Source organism: Cyanistes caeruleus, chromosome 2, assembly GCF_971803275.1.
Source record: "Cyanistes caeruleus chromosome 2, bCyaCae1.hap1.1, whole genome shotgun sequence".
NCBI classification, from domain to species: Eukaryota; Metazoa; Chordata; class Aves; order Passeriformes; family Paridae; genus Cyanistes; species Cyanistes caeruleus.
Window position 1 is genome coordinate 11,042,768 of NC_141702.1, and position 23,674 is coordinate 11,066,441.

Sequence of the window (23,674 nt, forward strand, 5' to 3'; positions counted from 1 at the left end):
GTGCAGGAGAGTGACTGAAACACTGCACCACAAATGCACGGCACAGCAGCACAGCTGTGGGAAAGCATGTGGAGAAGGGTAACTGTGGGAGCCTCACACTTAATGCTTGAGCTTGGAGAGGTCTGCAAAAATAATCTTCCTTCTACTGAGAGGATTTGAGAAGGGAGGAGGGGTGTCATATGGGGAGCACCTTCCTGTGTGTTCCTACAGCAGCAAACACAACAGCTCCCCAATGCTTTCTGAAGCCCTTGGAAACTAGCACAACACAAACAATAACACATTATCATTGGTTTTAGTCCTTACCTGTTTTCTCCCAAAAGCTTAACTTGCCAAAAAGAGAGAAGGGACCTGAACCAGAAATGGGATACACATTCCCTGTGAAAGAGAATCACATCATAACTCAAGTAACAGAGATGTTGTGTGCAGGCTGCTGACAGGTTTGAAGCCATAGCTTAGAGAAACCCTAAATCTACACTTCTGTCTCTTCTTTCTCCATCAGGAGTGCTACACTAATCACTTACAATCCTCTTTTTTGGACCTGAGTGGTAACTGTGCAGTTAAAAGCACTCTCACTGCAATTAAACTTTGCCTCCTTCATTAGTAGGTATAATCACATATGGATATGTGGGATGCCACACCCCTTGCTTGGAGCAATTTTATTACTATATTCTTATTCTTCATTGCCTAGGAGGTTGTAGAAAGTGTATTTTTTTTTTTTTTTGCATATTCATAAAAAGACAAACAAAATGCTTTGTTCTCAAGGACAGCAGCAGGATGGCTGGCCATGTAAACAAAATTCCTGTTGCCCAGCCTGCTCTGTAGGCGAGTTACTCTGTGGGGTAAGGCTCAAATGAGACTTGGTACGTATGTAAAGAGGAAAGACAGCCATTCTGGTTTTGGAATACAGTGGATCTGTTTTTCCCAATGTGTCAATAGTGGCAGTGCTGTTGCACAGTCAGTGGATGATTTTGCTCTGATAGCTCCTCTCTGCCATTGCTCTTGCTGTCCAAAGCCCATGGGATCGGTCTGCAGTCCCATCAGGGGTGCCCAGCAGCCCCATCAGCATCACTATGGTGCACACATTGTTTGATACCTTCCTCCATTCAGGAAATGGGTGGGAAAACACAGTTTGCTTGAATAGGTTTCTCTGTACACCCTAGAGCAGGGGGAGGAGAAATACATCTAATAGACTTGCTTGTTCTCCTCATTTTTTAAAACTATAACTAGCACAGTGCAATAGAGATTAAGAAATCTTTATGGTATTTTTGCACAACCACACAAACAAAATCTAAGAATCTTTTTCAATATGATGTTCTTATTAAAGATTTTATTGAATACTTAACGTGAACCCTCGTGGACAATAGCAAAACTAAACCATGGGTATTTAATACAGACTAGAACATGTAATTATCAGAGTGAATCTTAGAATAGTTTAATGTCTTTTGTTATGGTAAAATGAATCAATAGGGTTTCAACATTTAGGTCTCAGTCTTGCACAGACAAGTGCCTATCTGGAGCTGTTTGCGTGACCAGACCCTCCATTAATTTCCATTATTAAAGAGATAATTAGAGCATAAAGAAAAATGCTCAAACAACTGTCTCTATTATAGAGAACTGAATCTAAATTTTTTCATGATATTGTATTTTTTATTCAGTAGGATCTTGGAACCTAAAGGGTTTGTATGTACAATGTATCTACTTTCCATCTTATGTGTGGTTGTTTTGTAATGCAAATATTCTTCTGTTTAAGTTTGGAACAGGGACAAACCTTTCTCTGGCTCTTTTTTGTTTTCCCTTTGTGTTTTCTAAGTGCCTACAGAGTGATTCCAATGTACCAAAGCCAAATCATGAACAGCTCAACCTATTATTATTGATATTGTCATTTGTCTTCATTTTTATTTATACAAAAGTAAGGACTTTATTACAAATTTGTTTCTAACTCAGAAAAAAAAAAAACCACTATGATTATTTTTGAGAGCATATGTGCCTTTTGTAGAGTCTTTTCTGACCACAGATTTTCAACAAGACTCCATTTTTGTACTATTTGTCATAGTCCACATTCTTGAAAAGAGGACCAGGATTGCTTGCTCACTGAATGTTTCTCAATTCTCCCTGTGGCAAACTACTAGATGGGGCAGACATATTCAGCTTTGGAGATGAGACATGGTTTTTCTACTTTTTTAGTCAGCATATGGGTAAAAGTAATATTTTATCTGAAATTCAGAATTCTTCTCGAATTGTGACGAGCCTCTCTTGGGGTAAAGACAGGCAAAAAATTGTTGTTCAGAATAGCTGGAAGACAGTTCATTTCTAAAAAATTTGGTTACAGTTCTATTTTCCTAGGAAAAAATTATATTAAGTCCTTTCAAGAGAAGAAATCTGCCAAAAGCTAAAGATAAAACTTGGCTTCTGATTTCCGTCTGAGAAGACTAAAGAATAGAAAACTTCAGTAATAAGGCAAATTAAACTTGTATTGCAATGATTAAATTGTATTTCTTAGGGAAGAGAGATCATGGCTCAGAAAATCTTACTGAGCATTCCTCCGCACTTTTGCTGGATTTCGCTTTCCTTGTCACCTGTCTCATTAATATTGGAATGAGTCATGGTCAGAATGATGGAGGTGGAATAGATCATCTAAGAACAAAAGATCTGTGTCATTAGGGAATTTATGTGGCTGCTGCAAATGAACATATTATTAAAGATCCCAGCAAAGCAATGCCAAGAGAAGACACAAGGCAGTTGCAATAGACTGCAATTTGATGCCACGGGTTTTTGCATTCTTGTTTCCCTGCACAACACAGAGGGTGGGAAGTGGGAGAAGAGAGAGAAAATGAAAAATACTGCTGAAGAGGTACCTCAAGAAAGTGCCATGAGATTAAAAAGGAAAGTGAATATTATGATGCAATACTGAAGGTTTCTTCAGCAGAAATAAATGCGCTTTCTAGGCATGATGCAGCTTCATCATGCACATCTTTGGCACAACAGAACTGCTTTTTTATTCCTGCCTGTGTTAGACTAAATTTCATAACAGCAGGCAGGCAAACAAAGGAATATAGACTGCCTGATATCCACACTGAATATTTGTAGAAATCACATAGAAATGTAGAAACACATGTACAAAATCAGCTGTTAACTGTTTTATAGAATCAGGTCCTCAATACTAGGATTGTATTAGAGGTGCTTATGCTATCTACAAACAGGAGGATTTTAAAAATTATTTATCTGGCTGGTCAGATGTAATGTGGTAGTGTTGTCACATATTTTGTCATGCCAGGTTGACCTAGACCAAAGTCATTCTCAAGTTCCTTCCTTCTGGGAACACCACACTTAATGCTACAGGTCTTGGGCTCTCAGCATGAAAAATCACAATGAGTATATGAAGTAAAAGTCAGTGCAACTGCACTCTGAAGTGACCCTGGCATGACTCTGGGAGAGTTAGGCTCTGGAGTCTATATGTTTACGATATAACTAGCCACAATATATACTGGGATCTATACATTTAAAGAGAGATAATGTCTTTCCATTAAAAAAAAAAAACAACTCTTAATTTTGCTCTCATTATTTTAAATATTTGGAAATATTTCATGACTTTCCAAATAGAAGCAGGTATCAAAAGAGGAAAAAAAACCCCACAACTTATTTTATTATTTTCAGTAATGCACTTTGAGCTCCTTGAACAAGAACATATAAATCATTCTGAGTGGTAGTTCTTAACAAAGAAAAAAATATCAGCAGCTCAGGCAGGGCGACTTTCTTTTTATTTGAATACTTGTAACAGACTTCAGAGAATGTGCATGACTAACTATAAAAATGTACATACAAAGACAGAAACACTTTTTTTTTTTTAAATGTAAATTCCCTACAAATTAATGCATGATAACAAAAAATTCCTTTCCTTCCCTTTCCTTTCTAACTTTGCTCAGAAACCACAAAGTCATTCAGCTTTGGATCCATTCCTATTTTTCAGACTCCCCAGGAGGTTTAGTGAAAGCAAGACATAGCTCTTTCCTGGAACCCTGTGGGCATTACTACATGTTTTAGATGTAGATAAGGCTGCTACACTGTGCATTTGGGAAGTCAAGACTTCATTTATAAGGTGCTGAAGCTGGAAGGCTTTCATGTCAGGCCCTCAGCTCACAATCTCCAGCAAAAGAGGAAATGAAGGGTATGTCAGCAGCAGGCAGCCAAGCACAGAACAGAGACATGGCAGCTTAGTGCATATGTTCACACAGCTGAGTGCTGTGTAGAGATACCATGTGCATCTGGCAAATGAAGTATTTCTGTTAGCATAGCACTGCTTTCAGCGGCAGCACATCACCAGCACTGCTTGGGCCCAGTACCAGATTATCATCTTTTAATTTTCAAATGTCTTGCATAGGTTAAAAGGAGTCTTCACTCTGTGATGACTCTTTTCTTGGGTGGACAGGAAAGGGGGTAACAAAAATAAAAACCAATAATGTTACTGCGGAGCTCTGATTTTGCTCCTGAGTAAATGCAGGGTGTCGGGGAAAATAGAACGACAAGAAGCCAGTCTGGGCATGGCTCTGTAAAAGTATTGTTCCAGGTTCACACAGAAAGGACAGTTCAGGTTTGTAACCACCAAAGAATTGCTTCCTGATTCCTCCTGTTCTTTTCCTCTCTTCTCCAGGGGCAATGTACCCAATAATTTAACTAGGATTATTCTCTTCTTGGACATCATCTTCTTAGACTGGTGCTGAAGTCTCTGAGAAGGACGATGGTGGTGACTGGGACCAGGAGCTGCTGTTTTGTGACTCAAACCCTTTTTCCAGGTCAGCCTGGCTGCTCAGCCTGACCTCACTAAGTGGAGGGGAACAGGTGTTTTCAGTGGCATAGGACATGCTACAGGTCTGAGCTCAGACACAGAAACACACTTAAAGTGAAATATTCAGGATAAAATTAAATGAAAAAAAAAATTCACATCTATCAGTAGCAGAGCTACTAAAATCAGGTTTGTTCAGATTCAAGTTATGCCTTTTGCAGCTTCCTATGACAAAAACCACTACAATGGTCCTAACTTGTCGTTTTGCATGTTTTCCCAATGCACTGCTCCCAGTATGTCTCCTTTTACCTCCTGTTTCCAGCTCCCATCTCCAGTATGGTCAACTCTCATTTCCCATTTCTTCTAACCTCCCCATTTCCATCACTTCCCCGCTTCCAGATCCCTCCCTGGTTAGCTGGGCATCAGGCAATGTGGCAGATTTGGAGGTGGCAGATCAGCCAGGCAGTATTTGTTTGCTACTACACAGCAGAAGAACAAGCAGATAAAGTGCTTCCCCCAGTAGGGCAATAAATTGCATGTTACAGTTGGTTCTTATTAAACATTTTAACAATTTAAATCTCTTTGTGATCTTTATCTTTCCGTCAAATTTGTTTGCAGTTGAACATCACTGGGGAAAGAAGGACAGATGGTGTAATCACATAAGCCTTCTTTCACTGGTAAGCCACATTAAAAAAAGAAGGGACAAATGTAACAAAACTATCCTGTTTCTTTTTGGAGACTGGATGATGGCAGACAGATCTATCAGACACAGATTGTGTAGCGTTCAGGATTGGAATCAATGTTTAGAGTCTTCATCCAAAATGTTAAAGGTCCTTTGGATGATGATCACGTGCTATGACACAGATATTGCTACGGGTCTGCTCTGCCATATCCTGTACTGGCTTAGAAGAAAATCCGATTCCTTCTTCACTTTCCACTCTCTCCTGTGGCTTATCAGTGCGGAAACCTCTGCTGTGGTTCAGATGGTGATCTGCAGAGGCAGACAGGACCATTTCAGACAGCCGTATGAGTATTAGGTGCTGCCCATAGCTCTGTGTGGGACTCTGGATTTTAGGACCACCCCAACCTCATGTCAGAGTAACAGTTTTTGTGGATGTGAACACACTTAGCACTGCCCAAACCGCTGTTCCTTGAAGGTATTTTCCACGTGGCACAAAGGACCCAAAGTTACAGACATCGAGCCCGTTTTGATTGCTAAAACATATTACGTAAGATTTCCTGGGAATTTGCTGCAGTTAACATTAAATCAATTAAGCCGTTGCAGTTAAATAATACATCTTTAATGCTGTAGGTACACTGAGTGGCAGCCGCAGGCACGGCTCCCCCAGCACCGCGGGGGCAGCGGCCGGAGCCAGGTGGTGCTGCGAGGGGCCGCCACAAGGTTCCGTGAGGGCCGCAGCTCGAGCTCCCGCGCACCCCACGAACCCCACGATGAGGGGAGACACTGCGGCCGGGCTGCGCCTCGGGCTCTGAGGGGCGGGGGCGTCGCGGCCTTGCTGACCCACGGGCCGGGGCCGGGGCCGGGGCCGCTCCGCTCCGCGGGAGGGCTGAACCGCTGCGGGCCGCGTCCCCAGGCGTGCGCAGCGCCAGGGAGAGGCAGCGCCGGTGCCTTCCCCCGCCTGGCCGGGGCGGGGCAGGGGGGCGGCCGCTGCCGCCGCTTCCCGGTCGCCCGCTACGGCCCCGGCCGCGTAAGGAACCATGAGCGGCTCCGGCTCGGAGGAGTCGCAGCCCAGCCAGGTGGCGGAGGACCAGCAGCAGGAGGCCGAGGAGGACTGGGCGGCGGCCAAGGCTTTCTACGACAATCTGGTTACCCAGAAGGCTCGGCCGGTGAGTGCGGGCGGGCCGGGGGTCCGGGGGGAGGCTGGGGGCCCGGGGGCTGAGGGCTGCGGCCCGGCGCTACCCTGCGCTCGCTCCGCAGCCCAAGCCCCAGAACGCTATCACGGTGGCCGTGTCCTCCCGAGCACTCTTCAACCTGGTGGAGGAGCGGCGGATCTACGAAGAGGATGGGCTGGAGAAGTACGTGGAGTACCAGCAGAACAACGAGAACGTCATCCTCAAGCCCGGACCGGCGTTCTACTTCGTCAAGGTAGCCGGGAGGCGGCCCGGCGGGGCGGGAGAGGGTGTGGGGTGTGGCGGGGCGCGGAGGATGCTGCGAGGCCAAATTTCGGGAAAAGGAGGAGCCCGAAGCCTCCTTCAGCGGAGCTAATCCTGCCTCGGGGAGATGTTTTGGGAGTTGTTCTCCCAACGCCGAGCTCGTCGCGGCGCGGCAGCCCCGTAGCATCTCCTGCATCTCTCTGCGCGCCCTGGCCCCTCGGCCACCGCTTCTCTCCCCTCTCCCGTTCCCTGTCCTGTCCTGCCCTCCCCTCCCGCCGGCACTAATGCGGAACGCCTGCTGCAGAGCACGTACTGCTCGCGTCACTGGCACCGCAGTGGTACCCTCAGCATCCCGGTTTGTATCCCGGCTCGCAGCACCACATCCCAGGTGTGGGTAAGGAGCAACCTGCATTTCCTGCTGGACATGGGGTGTATGAAGAACCTTCCCTTTTAAAACCATTTAAGTCAAAAAAGACCCCGAATTGTTTTACGTTTGTCACAACCTCCTCTTCCAAAAAAACCACCCAAAACAAAACAAATAAACCAACTCACTTCCTCTCCCACCCTCCAAAACAAAAACAAAACGAAAAAACAAAACAAACAAAAGCCCCAAACAGATAAAAAATATTTTATTTTCTTTTGGTCAACTCTAATTTTTCCTTGCTTTCATTGTCACCCTGGAAATTTTTCTTGAGGACCAGCAAAAGAAATAGGACCAGCTACTTCTGAATCAGTGTTTAAGAAGAGCTGAAATGGAATATTTTGCTTTCATTATATAAGAAAAGAGGCCAAGGAAAACAGCCTGCAGCATGGAAAGCAAGTAAATTACAGAAATGTGAAAAAAACTGAAAATATGTATGTTTTTGAAGAGGACAGGTTTTAGTAGGACTGTCTTGAAAAGTACTGTCTACAGGGTTAGTTTTATGTCCCTTGAGAACAGTTTGATGAGCTTTACCACAACAATTTAAAAAAATTAATGAAATCCTACTTGCTGACATCAGAGTTGTGGCAGAACGTTTCAGGTTTTAAAAGTAGATTTTCATTACCTCAATTTTGGTCTCAGTAATTTAAAACATTTTCTTTATAAATCACTTTATGAACACACACAATGGAAAAATTACTTATGTCAATACCCATGGTACCGTAAATATAACATAGCTATTAGTAGCATTAATGGCACAAGCACTGTAAAGGTGTTTCTAACATAAAAGTGTGGCCATAAAATAATTCACTTGGTACACCAGTGAGGGCAGACTGATGAGAAGTCACTGCATCTTTTCCTATATAGCAGCTCTGCTAGCACAGTCAGTTTTTTAAGATTACAGTTCAGTGTCAAATTTAGAGTATAAGCCAGATTTGACTCTTTAACTGCTCATACTTTGGAAAGCAGAGCTGTTAGCTATGCCCAACTAAATGTACCTTGACCTCTGTTCCCTTCTGATATGCTGTTTTTATTTGAATTCTTTATATTGCTTAGTTGCTGGAATCATTAGGCTAGAGAGCTGTGGCTTTGTTAAGTCTTCCTTTCTACCTGGAGACAAAGAAAGCAAAAAAGAAATATTTTTCTTTTGATTTTCTTATTGAAATGTTTAAAATACTAACTTAAAAGTATTATATCTCATGCTTGTAGCACTTAAGATTTGTAATCACAGGCCAGGGTGTCCTTCGACTGCAAAGTATAAAGACACTGGACACAAAAATGGAATCCCCTCCTCCACTCACCCTTATTCTTTAATAATTTAAGAAATTGCCAGTGTAATAGAGTATTAACAATAGAAGTGAGTTATGGCCACATACTAAGGTTTTTTTCTAGGCCTTATACCAAGCTTTAACTTAGAATTTTCGTAAGCAGTCTCTAAATAACATATCTTTTTGAAGTGAGATTTCCAGAATTTAATTATGAAATACGTGTTTTAGTTCTGAACAACTGGCCTGACTTTTTAAAGCACCTTAATAAAAATCACTCTATCTTTCATTCATTTGATGATTCATTATTGATTTTGTTGCTGTAATCCCAAAAAATCCCATTCAAAGGTCAAGTTGAAGTTCTGAATAGGAGAACAGATGGATACAGAGTGAGATGAGCAGATGAAAGGTCAAGGAAGTAAGAATGCCAAACTGTAGGTGTAATATGTTGGCCAATTAACTTTGAAAATATCTCAAATCAAAATGTCTCATTCATTGCTGCAATTAGAAACTCAGGCTAATCATGTTGACAGGATGTGATTTGGTACTCATTACTTATGGTCTGTGACACATGACCTGAACTGTGTCAGTAAATCAGCGTAAGTAAATTCTATACCTCCAAAAAGAGAAATTTACTCACTTCTTTCCAAATGAACCCATTCAAATGGTGGTTGGGGGCAGCAAAGCAGAAAGGAGTAAAAGAAGTTCAGCAAGTTAAACTATCAGGTATTTTACACTCCCCTTCAAGACAATCCTGTCACTAAAACTACAGTAACTTAGGAAGGAGGCACACTCCACTTGTCTGTTGACTTGCACATTTTTAACCTGCAGGCGCTGGAGCATGTCAATGCCCGGCTTCTTGAGCTGTACCCTGCTGACGAAGAACGGTTTGATATAGTCCTGATGACTAATAACCATGCCCAAGTGGGAGTGAGGCTCATAAACAGCATCAATCACTATGGTAAATAAAATAATTACTGATGTGTAGAATTGCCAGCTGTTACATAATGATATGAATGAATTTTATTCTTCCTGTTCTAACTTTGGGAAAAGCAGCTTCTTTGGTATTTATTTTTGAGTGTCAGCATAAGGGAAATACTATTAGATGGAAATTGGTCCAGTACTTTAAATTTGTCAGATGTGAACCATAACTTCTGAGAAGTCCTTAAACTTTTTGATATTTGATATCTATGCTCCCTACATATACATCTTCACAGCAGTTACTCTGCTGTCTTAAGGGGAATTTTTTCCCCTAATTTCTCAATGAGAATGGGCTGATCAAACATTGTAACTGTTTGAAGTTGTTGAAATTACAATGAACATATTTTCTTTTCTTTAAGTTTACTGTAAGCTAGGCTAGTGTACCTTTCCAATGGGTCCTTCCACAGGTTTGTAGTGTCAAGGCAGAGGCACACCTCATGCTGTTTTTACTTTAGGCTTAACAATTGAACGTTTCTGTATGACGGGAGGAGAGAGCCCCATTGGTTACCTGACCGCATACCTCACAAACCTGTACCTCTCAGCGGATTCTGACAAAGTGCAGGAAGCTATAGAAGCAGGTTTGAATTGATTTTATTTTGCTGTCTGTTGGAATCTTTTGTTATCTGTTGAGTGTGTTCAAAAATTACAGATCTTGTGTGTCTTTTACAGAAAGTAGTGCTTCTTCATCAAATGCAGAAAGTCACCCCATCATATGGTGCAAGCTTATCACTTATTTTTACTCACCAAGTAAAAATCACTTGATACAGTTCCTCTCTGACCCTTCAGCCTGTTAATAGTGACAGCTTAAATCACCCTGCACCTTTGTTCTCCCTTTCAGAAAGAAACAAAACTCCCACCTCTATTCTTCTGTTTAAATAGCATCATCTTTTTATCAAACTTAAAGAAGCAACTTCTGTGTCCCATAAGGAGTTAAAATGTAACAAATACTTTGATTGAGTGGTCTCCTTGGGATTTCCTGCTTTTTTCTCATTTGCAGGACAGCTTGGGGACCATTTTTATATAGTTTAATATGAAAGTGGAAGGAAGCTTGTCCAAGAAGTTTTGGCTTCCATGCATTTGTGTTACAGAATAATCATCTGTAATTAGCTTTTGTGATTGGTCATGCTCACCATATATAAGGGTCACCACCAATAAGTTGTTGGAACCAAACTGCTGATGGTTTCATGACTGACTTTACAGAACATGCTAACTGAAGGTCTCTGATCTATTTTCAGGCATTGCATCAGCTACAATGTTCTCTGCCAACAAAGATGTTGCTTACTCAGACACACAGCTGAGGGTGGCTTTTGATGGGGATTCTGTTATCTTTTCTGATGAATCAGAACAGATTGTCAAAGAGCAAGGATTAGATAGATTTTTTGAACACGAAAAGCTGAATGAAAATAAGCCTCTTGCACAGGTTTGTATTTCTTGGATTTCTTGTTTCTTGTTCTTGTTTCTTTTGGAGTTTCCAAAAGATCTGATGACTTTCATTGATACTGTATTTCTCCAGCTTTCCCAGTGTGGATGTGTTCTTTGTGAAAGCTGATGGCCTTATTTATTTCTTTTTTTGAGGATAATCTTTAAAATGCATGTTTCACATAAAAATTTCTCTGAGAGAACTGCATATGTAACACAGTGACTTACAGCTGCCTTTTAATGGTAACATTAGAAAAATAAATGTTAGTACTGATTTATTTGATTATATTTTATCAGACTGTACGTAATGTTAATTTTAAACACTGAGATATCCTGGTCATTAAAACAGGATATTATCTCCTTATTCCCAAGTAGAACTATGCCATTTATCTAAAAACACAAATATTTTAACATTAGGTTAAACTGAAAGACTAATTCTGCTAATGTTAAAAATGGTATAAATTCAGAATAAAAGCTTTATTTATGAAAGTACTGGACAGTACATTATATTGCAATTTGAACAAAAATGTCATTTGTTTCTATTAATTGGAGTGTTGTATAGTCATTAGTCTGGAAAGAGTTCATTGATGGCTTTGTTATTAGGTCTTCTGCTGTTTTTTGTGCGGGGAAAAAGGCTTACAGCTCATGGTTCATAGTAACAAGACTTCAGTGTTTTCAATGAAAAATTTTTTAAAGACTATAGTTAAAAGTTAATATTGTGAGAGATCTTGTAAGCCTTAATGAGAATTATTTTCCTGCTGATCCTATCATATAGTGTTATGGTTTTAACTTTTTTCCCAATGTATGGATTCCTAGTGAGGCTACGGCCCCATTTGGAGATGTTACATGGAGAACTGGCAGAGTAGCACAGCATTAGGGAAAGGAATTCTGTAACTGGAGGTTTGGAAGAAAGCAAATGAATGATTTGGGGAACTGTGGACATATACTAAATATGCTTCTGGTATGTCATACTCAGGGTCCTTTGAAGGGTTTTCTTGAAGACCTGGGAAGACTCCAGAAGAAGTTCTATGCAAAAAATGAACGATTAAATTGTCCTATAAGGACCTACTTGGTCACAGCCAGAAGTGCGGCGAGCTCTGGAGCCAGAGTGCTGAAGACTCTCCGTAGCTGGGGTCTGGAGATTGATGAGGCACTTTTCCTAGCAGGAGCACCTAAAGGACCAATCCTGGTGAAAATTCGCCCTCACATTTTCTTTGATGACCAGATGTTCCATGTCGAAGGAGCACAGAAATTAGGCACCATAGCTGCACATGTCCCCTATGGCATTGCTCAGAAGTACCACAAAGCTACATGACTGGAGGGTGCCATTAAGGATAAGGTTCTTAACTCAGCCAGCCCCTAATCTACCAATAGTTTCATCTGAAAACCTCTACATTTGTGTATTGTGAGCACTGTGTTTAAAGATTTAACTTTTGGCTAGAACAGCCTTTAAAGGAAGTATTTTTAATATTGGTAAGTTTTTAATAGAGTTATTTTAATATAATTCTTAAGCAGTTTAGATATTTTTACCTGTCTGTATCTAACACTGGTTTTGATATTAGGAGAAGATTTGTACTGTTTTTATAGCTTAAGATGTATTCTGAGAGACAGGATGGTTTTATTTTATCTAAAAAAATTGTTGACGGGTTATTTATAAGAAAATTCATGCTGCAGTGTTGGTTCTTGACAGTTATTTCTGAAGTTCCCAAAAGCACAGTTTACATGTAACTGTTTACCTGTTGCTGGTTTACTGGTTAAATATGTGTTCAGTAGGTCTGTCACAACACAGCTTTGGCTTCTAGTAAAATATTATTGCATTTGGTCATGTTTACATGTATTTTTTCTATATTGTTTTCTTATCTTAATAAAGCTGGCTTTACAGAACATTGTCATTTTTCTGTGTTGAGGTTTTAGCATAATTTCCTAGGCAGAGTTTGTGTAATCAGAATGTTCCTGATGTTTAGGACCAAAAGTGACCACTTTCAGTCAAATCTGTGAGCTAGAGGTCTCACCTTGACCCAACATACTTCACAGACCTGGGCAGAAGTCTGAGATGCTGTGAGTATCTTGGATGGTATAAAGGCTACACTTTAGAGCACACCTTGATAACAGCAGATAATCTACCTGGAAATAATGCTGTTGATAGAACTACTTTTTTCTTAACTAGATTCCCTTTGGATTTACAGCTGTTCTGTGATCTGCGTGTACTAACTTGGGCAACTTCCAGTGAGTTTCCAGGGAATAGGTGTCTGTTGCTACATGACTTGATATTTACACCATAGGTGTATTCTCTCTTTTTTATGCTAAATTTCTGTATCTCGTTATCTGTTTAACTGATATCCAAATGACACCACTAACATCTGTCAGGTGGTGTTTGTTCTCTTTCTCTCCCTAGTGGAACAACTTTCCTGTTTTATTATTTATTTTTGTCATATATTCAACCAGAAGAGACAAAACCAAAAGAATGTGCTTTGCAGTGGGAGTAGAAATGGTGAATCAAGCTTGTCATGATCTGTGGTTCCTGGGTGAATTTGGCCCAGAATCTCACATTAGCCTCTGAAAGTTTGGTCTCTGTCCGGATGAACTGTCCTGTTATTGCAGAAAGCTCCTCTGCATCATTTATGGTTTCCCTCCCAGGAACACAGGCAATCATTTTAATGTTCTGGGTCCAAGCCACAAAGTTCTTTGGAAGCAAAGGCAAAAGCCTTGATCCTGCATGAAACACGAATAGAGACTGTTGGAAAGGTTTTCAAGTGTTCACACCAGTATGTGATGTTGATGGGATGCACTGCAGATTTCTGATGTACTTGGAGCTTCATACGTGCTAAAGGCTTGGTGCCCAAAATGTATCACATTTCCCAGCCCAGCCAGGAGGTGAGGAAGACATGAATTAACTGAGGCCTGGTCATTGTCTGCCAGGATGGGATAGAGTTACCTCACCAAATGGAGATTATGAAAAATGTTATTAGCAGATGTTTTTATGTGAGAGCTCAGAGTCCACAAGGAATTCAAAAGTATTCCTTAGCTGTGGAATATAAATTGTGTGTACCACAAAAGCATGGCTACAAATTTCAGAAAGACCAGTCCTGCCTTTTTGAAGCAGAACATGGATCAGCTGTTCTTCATCCCTGCATTATTAGAGCTGTAGATGCTGGGAGCAGGAAGTAAAAACAGCATTTGACTCTAACCAAACAACTACATCTTCGTAATGAAAAGGTTAATGGGATCCTTAATCCCTATAGAAGTGTAGAGGTGAGTCTCATACCTGACAGAGTAAGCATGCAAATCAGTGAATAAATTAGAAGCTGAGTCATGTGTTTTATTATGTTTACCTTTATTTCCAATGAACCATCCACCTACAGCAAGAATGAAGCCTACTGGCCAGAACACCAGAGCTTCCAAGTCTTTTTTTGATCTGTGCACACACGGTACTATGAGACTGCCTCTTGCAGTGTCCTCCTGACAGCACTAAGGCATGTGTGAAAAGAGTTCACAAATTTACATAGCAGAATTTACATTCTTAGACACAGAATTCAAATTGACATTAAAGTTCAGAAGCTGATGTTAAGGCCCACAATCACTTTTCCTAATTAGTTGAACAAAATGACCTTACATGTTTCAGATCAGACGCTGCCTTTTAATTGTCAGGCTACTGTCCCAGGCTCGATGGCTGCTTGTCTGCATATCCAGCTGGCAGCATGGTGGGGGAGTAGAGCCTGACTAGTTCATGCAAGTACCTTCCAGACAAATCTGGATGTTTGGGGAGAATTAGGCTTGCCAAGCAGCCTCTGCCTGTTAAAATTATTTTCTTCTGCTCCAAGGCACAGCTTGGCTAGTGGACCGAAATAATCTTTTTCAAGAAAATTCTATGAAGTGGGGTGGGAGCTGAGGGAAAGTGTTTTCTATTTTTGCAGACATAGAAGAGAATTGTCTCTTAATAGCATTCCAGTCCACAAAACAAAACAAACAAGCAAACAATAACCACAAAACTCAACAAAAAAATGTCTTGCTTCTCACGCTTATCAGGCTACCATGAGTTTATGGCCTCGTGACCCTAAGCCAGTCACAGTTAAAAGAATAGAAATATTTTTCAGTAGGGGAATAGAGAAAACTGTCCTTTATCAGCCTGTTTACAACACTGGAAGATGGACTCATGAAAAAGAAATTGTCATCCTAGACAAAATCTGGAGGAGGATTAATAATAAAACAGATGAATTCTGTGTGGAAACAGAACTCTGTCAGGGAAACCCAGTTCTTGTTCCCTTAGCTTCCAGGTTCCTGCACTGCAAAAGAATCCATGAAAGACAGTAAGACAAATGGGAATGTCTCCAACTGCTACCAATCCATGTGGACAAAAATGTTAGAAATAAAATTCTGAGAGTGACTTCAGATTTTTGTTTGTCTGTTTATTTACAAAACATATTCTCAGAGTGTGTTAGCTATTTCCCACCAGTTACCAAGACATCATAAACCCATGTTCCCAGTTTCTTCCCATCTTTAAGACACCCTTTCAATTTCCAGGCTAGTATGTCATTTGGAAAAGCCAAAATATAAAGTATTTCAGATAAAAATATTGGAGATGGTCATCAACACATCTTCCAACATGCATTCTGGACTGTGATTTGTTCTGAGGAAGTGGGATTCAGAGGGTTCCTGCATCCCGAGGAGGATCCTCAGTTACCCCCTCAGGCTCCTCTGCCAGATCCTGTAACCTGCACTGGCCTGCAGTATTGCTAAACACAACCTTGAGCGCAATAGAGGGGTACAGAAATCTGTGGAACAGGTCAATGTCAGAAGAAATAATTTCCAGTTATTATGCTGAGTATCTGGGACCAACATCTGGATGCACACATCATTCCTGCCTACATGAGCAGCTTCTGATCACCATGAGCTCCTGAGCACAATGCTCCTTGCACTGAAGGCTGGACTGACGTAACAAACACAAGCAGCACCCTCGAAGCAGTGGCCTCCCCAACACATCTGCAGCCTTCTAAGTAAGGACATCAGAGATAACTGCCAGAGTCCTCACAGCCAGGTGATGAACAGCAGATTCTTTAGCTCCCTCAAGGATTTCCTACAGAATTAATCTGTTCCTGTAACAGAGCATTTCCTAGTTCTCGTATTTTGACATCTCATAAGCAACTACTCTTCCTTCCTCATGGTCCTTGACTGGGCGTGGCTGCAACACCTCCCTGTAAATTATTTACCACGAAAAGAACGTACAGAAGAACATCCCAATACGGCTCTTACACCATGTTAAGGATGTCAAAATCCATGTTTCATATGCAGACACAATGGTGTGGCCTGAATAGAACAGCCTTTGGTGTAACCATGAGGCTCACAATGGAGTGAAGGGCAGAAAAGAAGAGTGTTTTCTGTGGTGAAGACAAAGACAGAAGAGGTCTGTCAAAAAACTCAGAGTGTTTAGATGTGGTGCTTATACAGCCTTTAAACTGCCTGAGAAGTGTGAGAGACAGTCAAAAAAGACATGGTAAGGGTACTTCCAGAAGAATCTGCTGTTTCTGCTGCGGTGACATGAGCTGAGGTCAGCCTCAGAACAGACTGCAGCCATTAATAGCCTGCAGGTAGCACCAACGTGTTCTTGGGAGCTTGCTATTGCAAATAGTTGTCATGTCCAGACAAGCCACAAGAAACCTGATTAAAGGCTCATGGGTTTCCTCTTGGGTTTCTCAGTCATTTCCTCAAACGTGCCAGGTCTTGACTCAGGACAGACATAGTCCTTAGCAGCTAAGTCAAGCTCATTTCTTGTCTCCCCCACAGAATATTGTCTCCCTGCACTCTATTACACTGCATGCTGGTCCCTAGGTCCTCATCACAAACTTCTCTTTATCTGTCTTCTTTTGTCTTCTTTGACTATCTTATCTCTAAATCTGCACTGAACTCCAGTATTGTGGGTGGTTTGTTTTACTGTTGTTAAACACTTTTTTTTTTTTTTTTTTAACTTACATTTCTCTTAATCAAAATTTGGTTACCTTTTAATTTTCTCTCTATACATTCCTACTAGACTCTTCCATGGCTAGGTGAAAAGATTTTTGAGTGGAGGAACTGCAGTGGCCATTCCTTACTCCCTGAACGGGTTCATGCTGCCACGGTTGGGATCACCAGGGTCTGGGATTAGTAACAGTGTCTGGAAACATGGCATGGAGTCGATGGCTGGCAACAGATTTTGGGCTAACGATTCAAAACAAATCTGGCAGAGCTGAGGAGCTGCCCAAGAGCTTCAGTGCCAACAACCGAAGAGGTTCAATCAGGCCCCAACCTGTGCAAGTACTTGGGGTTATTCCCCGCCAGATGCAGCACCCTACACTCGGCCCTATCGAGCCCCACCAGGTTTCTCTCCGCGCAACTCCGCAGGCTGTGCCCGTCCCGCAAGAGGCAGCAGAGCCCTCAGGTGTCGCCGCCCCGACCCGTCCCGTCCCGTCCCGTCCCGTCAGCGCCGTGCCGCGGGCCCCCGTCCCCGCCCGGCCCGAGGGCAGCGCGCAGGCTCCCGAGCCGCTCAGGGACCACAAGCCCCAGCAGGCCCCGCGCGGCCCGGCCAGGCCCAGCATGGCCGCGGCGCTGCCGGCGCTGGTGCTGGGCGCGGGGCTGCTGGTGGCCGCCTGGCGCTGGCTGCGGGGCGCGGCGCGGCCCGGCCGTGGGGGCTCCATGCGGGGCAAGACCGTCATCATCACCGGCGCCAACAGCGGGCTGGGCCGGGCGGCGGCGGCCGAGCTGCTGCGGATGCGGGCCCGCGTCATCATGGGCTGCCGCGACCGGGCGCGGGCCGAGCGGGCGGCCCGCGAGATCCGGGCCGAGGTGGGCGAGCGGGCGGACGGCGCTGGCGAGCTGGTGGTCCGGGAGCTGGACCTGGCTTCGCTCCGCTCCGTGCGCGCCTTCTGCCACCGCGTCCTGCAGGTACGGCCGGGCCCGCGGGTCACCGCGCCGCTCTGCCCCGGCCCCGAGGGGCACGGCAGGCCCGGGCTGGGCAGTGCTGGCGGCGGCTCTGTGCTCCGTGGTGGTGCCCGGGTTTCCGTGTGGGTTGGGCGAGGCTGTTCCTCCTGCCGGCGGCGCGCTCGGGGGGCTGGGGAAGCCGCTGAGGTCACCGCAGGGTTTGAGAGGAGGGTGTAAGCAAATTGGCCGTGAATTAGCTTCTGAAAGCATGAACTTCGTGATAGGTCTATTTTGTTTTAAAAATATACTGGATGTTTTCTGTTCTGGGAAGAAAATTGTTGTTGCTGTATGAGATAAATTAGTTTTCTTCCTTTCTCACTGATTTAACTAGCTTAACCTTTGTTGGTTTAAATTAGTGTTACAGCTCAGCTTTGCCACCAGAAAAATAAAAGTTGACAGGTGCACTGCTGACATGCTCCAGACATCCTTCTGCTACCTCCTTAGGCTGCAGCCCCCCAAGGATTTAAATCTCTCACCCACCACCAGCAGAATCTAGTCAATAGACATTTTTGGATATATAAATTTTTGCAGATTCCCTGAAAACCTGAGTGTAAGTAGAACGGGGATTTCCTGTTGCTTTGCCTGACAGAAATGCGACTAGATCTGTGGAGCAGAGGGAAACACTGTTGGAGGCATTATTTCATTCCCACAGAAAGCATCTTTTGGGACTTTGATCTCACCACATCTAGCTACTCAAGTCACGAGACATGAAGTCATGGGAAGCCGGGTTTAATAAGTTCTGCTGCTGTTCAGAGATGTGCTTTTTAAGTACTTAAAAGATCTTCAGACCCTGTTGTAAGAGGGGAATAAAACAGGGACTACATTGCATTAATTTTCAAACTGCTTTTCTAAAAGTGTCTAGTTTTAAGTTCTCTAGTGGGACACTTTGTAGACTATATATATATGAATCTCTCATTTCAATGTTGTGGGAAAGCCTGCATAAATGAAAGGATATAAAATTTGTGTAATAAGCACATACCAAAAAAAAAAAAAAAGACATATTGTTTAACTTTGAAGAATTATATGTTTTATAGTACAAAGTATTAGAGTGGCTCTTAAGTGAGAAATAGATAAAGGAAAAGAGACTGCTATCTTCAGAGTATTGCTGATGCCTGCATTATCACTTGAATGCACCTGAATGACAAGGGGTGCAAGCTCAAGAATACTTTCAAGAGCTTTTCCACTCAAGTTTATGTTCTTTACCTTCCCTATCTGTGAGTCCTTTTTGGAGCTATGGTTTTGGGATTTGTTTGGGGTTTCTTGTGTTTTTTTGTTTGGCATAAAGAAGATGTAAACATTGGCATGATGGGAAGACAGTGCACTCCAACTGCTTAGCCTTATTTGTGGGAGCTTTACTTTGCATGACTGAAAGTGATTATATCTCTTACTCCTTGGTGTCACTGGAAAAAAAGATAAAAGACTGAGATGTTGGAGGTTTCCATGGGAAAATGGAATGTGAAGGTGAACTTAGAGGCTGCAAGAAATAGCACTGCCCATCAAAGCAATGTTTTGTGCCCTCTTCTGCACTTGGTTGTAGTAGCTGCCTGCTTGGCATTGATCCCATCACTTGGTTATTATGTGTAGGAATTTCACAGAATAGCACATGTGGAGGTCTTGCTTTTTGAAGTGTTAAGTCCTGCAAAATAAATCCTCCAGTCAGATGTTTTTCTCTAAAGAAGAAAGAAGGATCACTTAAGTGAGCAGATCTGCAGTCAGGACTCTTCACTCCTGTCCTGATTTAGTGACAGTGACTGACCATTGTATCTTTTTGGATGAAGAGGAGGAGTTTGGTGCTCTTTAGATCGTGCCTTTGGGACCCAATTATATGAAACACTGAGCAGCCACAAGTTCCACAGAAATCAGTCTGAGACTGAAGTACTTGAAGTTTTGAGTGATCAGATGCCAGACCTTTAACTGAATGCCAAGTGTAAATTTGGGGTTTGCTCTTTGTATCTTTGCTGCTGATGGTAGTGAAGTAAAAGAGAAATGGTGCAGAATTCATTTATGAGGTTCTCTATTTTTATCATCAAAATGGTCCAAGATTGTCTCGGCTGGTCTTCCAGTCCCTGCGCTGGGTTTAAAGAATTAAAAGCAAAGAAAACTCCCAGGGCTTTTAGAGAAAATGAATACCTTTGCCTCCGGTTCATGCAAGCATAAATTGTGCTTTCACAGTTTTTTGTCAGAGGTTGGTAAGAATGTTGAATTCGGAGCTTATTTTAATTTGGTGAGTTTTTTTAAAAAAAATTACAATTTTGGTTAAATTGTGGAGTGCTTAATTTTTGAGTGGATTCTGGAGCATGAAGTACATGATGCATGTATCTAAATTATCAACGCCACCTCTCTGTTAATTCCTTATATTTTCTGATCCTGGAGAGTGTAACACACATCCTTGAGTCTGGTTTTTACTAACCTGAACCAGAGTACCAATCCATCAAATCTCATGTGCCGAGCACCTCATAGAGCCTCTGTTCCTTAGTTCCTGAGTAGACCTATTGGCCTCACATTTTGTGAAACATGAGTGTTCTTTTTCTGTGAGTCCTGCTCCGTAGTTCTCACCCATCAGCAGAGTGATCTGTACTGGTTTTAAAGGAAGACAAGTTTAAAATAATGAAAACATTATTTGTCAGAGTTTTTCATATCATCCCAGTGAGATGATGGGTTTACAGTGTAATGGTTCCTTTTCAGCCCTGAGGATAATTCCTTGTGCTAACACCTTGTGTTCCATGCTTGCATGTCTTTTGCACTAGATCCCTCTGCTATAGCAGAGATTTGCCGTGAATTAATGTGTGTCCTCTTGCAGTGCAAAAGATAGGTTACTTTTAAAGAGGAAAAAAAAAAGCATCACAAAGGTAATTTATCACTGAATTGCTGTAGAAAAAGCTGCACTTGGAGAAGCTGATGGTTGTGTTCTTTGCCTGCATTAGAGGTTGATACAGACCTGCTCTAGGTACTTGCATCCTGCTGGGGTCAAATGCACAGTTTAGTGGTAGTAGTCGCAGTTCAACTTAAAGGTGGGGTTTTTTCCAGCAATGCTTTAAGAGACTGTCAGAAAGTTACAATTCAGAAAACTAGAAACTAAATTATTTTTTAATGATGCCCAATGAGAAATTGAAGAATAATAATGTTTTATATTGGAGTTCTAAAACTGAATGATTTTTTTTTTCTTTCCTCTTTAAAGGAAGAGTCAAGGCTGGATGTTCTGATAAACAATGCAGGGATATTCCAGTGTCCATACATGAAGACAGAGGATGGTTTTGAGATGCAATTTGGTGTAAATCACTTGGGCCACTTCTTGCTCACCAACCTTCTTCTGGGCCTCCTCAAAAATTCTGCCCCAAGCAGGATTGTTGTAGTGTCCTCAAAGCTTTACAAATATGGAGAGATCAACTTTGAAGACTTGAACAGTGAAATAAGCTACAATAAAAGCTTTTGTTACAGCCGAAGTAAACTGGCTAACATATTATTTGCCAGGGAGCTGGCCCGTCGTTTGGAAGGGACAGGAGTCACCGTCAACTCCCTTCATCCTGGGATTGTCAGAACAAATCTAGGCAGACATGTGAATATTCCTTTGCTGGCCAAACCTCTATTCAACTTAGTGTCATGGGCTTTCTTCAAAACGCCTCTGGAAGGAGCCCAGACATCTATTTATTTGGCCTCTTCTCCTGACGTCGAGGGTGTGTCAGGAAAGTATTTTGGAGACTGTAAAGAGGAAGAACTACTGCCCAAAGCCATGGATGACTTGGTTGCAAGGAAACTGTGGGATATCAGTGAAGTGATGGTTGGCTTACTGAAGTAAGTGCCAGGGGGTGTCTGCAAAAAAGAATGCAGATAGCTATGCAGTGTATTTTCACAACAGTGAAATTCTCACTTTAAATGCTGTGGGAATACAGTGTATTTTGCTCAGTAAATACGAAATAAGAGAGTGATTTATGTTGGAACTCTGTTTTGAAGTGAAAGACAATCTTCAATAGACACAGGCATTCAGAAGAAAGCTGAAATAAAATTTGTGGGTGTGAGGATAATTTCTGGTGGTTAAATCTGCTTAGAAACTTGTGTTTAACAAATAAAAATTAAGCAGAAATGTGTTTTGCAATATATACTCATATTTGTCATTACGTGTCAGGCTGGACAATGCAGGGTACTGATGGTGAAACACTTGTGTAAAAAATTATTTGAAAATAAGTCTTAATAATAGTATTTTTTTTTTTTTTTAAGCCATCATAATGACAAATAGAATAAAGAATTTTCCTGATATCTTGCACTGTAATGGTTGAGGCCTCTGAGTGCCTTTCAAAGGCTTGTCAGCCTCATGGTTCAGTGAACAAAATCGTTGAGCCGTGCACAGTTTTGCTGTGAAGCACAAAGTCAGCTATTTTTAGTGATGTTGCTGCTATTCAGCTTGTAAGTATACTTGGTTGTGCAAGTTGTATTTTTATTTTCATGTGTGTTGAATTGCTGTTTCTTGAAACCTTGGGTTTCGTTAAAGGGGTTGTTGCAAAATGTATAATGGTCTTGATAGGACTTTGCATGGCATGAACTGTGTAAGACCTCATGCAAATTAGACTGAAGAGAATAAGCTTCTCTATGTGTTTGGCTTGACTGATGGCACTTTAACTCAGTAACGAGGTTCCATAAATGTCTCATACAGCTGACTGAATATTCTTTAATAAAATCTTTTAAAAAGAAGACATACCATTCATTCTTTTATTGTGGGAGATATATCAGAAACCAGCAGCCTTGATAGAGTTGCGTTGTTTCAAAGCAGAAGATGAACCCATGTGTTGCTTTAGGGAGCCTGTGGTGTGGGGTTGGTAGAAATAAAATCCAGTGAAATACATGAGTATTGCATGAGTCTGTACTGTTCTTTTGTTGTTTTGTTTTTTTTTTAATTCCTATTACTTACGATTTCATATTGACATTTATACCTTTTTGTTTTGGTCTACGTTATTGAAAAGTGCTAGTATATAGTATATAGTATATATAGTATATAGTATATATAGTATATAGTATATATAATATACTATATTATATAGTATAAATATGGAAGAATGATTTAAAGTAATCTATGTTAATATTACTGAGAGAGGGAATCAATAATAAATGATTTATTCATTAGTTATGTAGTTATAAATACATCAGTTCTGCACTGCAGGTGGTGGGCAACTAAATTTTTAAAATTCTTTCTCTTATTTTTTATTCAGACTCTCAGCATACTTTAGCTTTTGCACTTGATCTTGCTTTCCCTTGCCTTTCCGTTCCCCAGCAAGAGTCTATACTGGGCAAGTGACTTGGGTGAGGCAGAAAGCAGCATTCCAGAAAATCAAGGCCAGCTAAAAAGCAGAGCAGGTTTGTAAAATCATGTAGCAGGTTGAACTTTGCACTAACTGTAAGGCAAGGTGTAGAGGTGAATGTGTTGTCAAAGCACACTGTGAGTGTTGAGAAAATTTCTCTAAGTGATTCTGAGGGAACTGTGCTACATACTTTAAAAAAGTCCTTCTTTGATCTTCAATGATGCATTTCAAGTTTTAATTTTAAACAGTTGTAAATGGATGCAAGCAGCACCTTTAGCAGGTAGCTGAAAAATGAGGAGTTCATTAACTGCTCTGTAAGGAGTTACAGAGAAGCTGAGCCAAACTCAGGGTTGTGTTTTAATACTACTTTAGCAATTCTAAAGAAACACTACTGCATTGTGCCTCTGCTGAAATCTGTGTACACTTCTTGCAAGGAAAGCCTTGGATGCAA

The 23,674-nt window shown here is 41.7% G+C and overlaps 2 protein-coding genes across 2 annotated transcripts; both read left to right on the plus strand.

Moving 5' to 3' along the window:
- Positions 1-6,313: 6,313 nt before the first annotated feature.
- On the plus strand, positions 6,314-12,865 carry NT5C1B (5'-nucleotidase, cytosolic IB). The gene is made up of 6 exons (XM_086875783.1): positions 6,314-6,628; positions 6,720-6,887; positions 9,413-9,542; positions 10,018-10,140; positions 10,798-10,982; positions 11,958-12,865. Exons 1-6 carry the CDS (start codon positions 6,500-6,502, stop codon positions 12,294-12,296), a joined length of 1,074 nt encoding a protein of 357 aa, XP_086731909.1. The 5' UTR covers positions 6,314-6,499; the 3' UTR covers positions 12,297-12,865.
- Positions 12,866-17,529: 4,664 nt separating this feature from the next.
- RDH14 (retinol dehydrogenase 14) lies at positions 17,530-22,618 on the plus strand. The gene is made up of 2 exons (XM_086875784.1): positions 17,530-17,896; positions 21,111-22,618. Exons 1-2 carry the CDS (start codon positions 17,549-17,551, stop codon positions 21,726-21,728), a joined length of 966 nt encoding a protein of 321 aa, XP_086731910.1. The 5' UTR covers positions 17,530-17,548; the 3' UTR covers positions 21,729-22,618.
- The last annotated feature ends 1,056 nt before the right edge of the window (positions 22,619-23,674 follow it).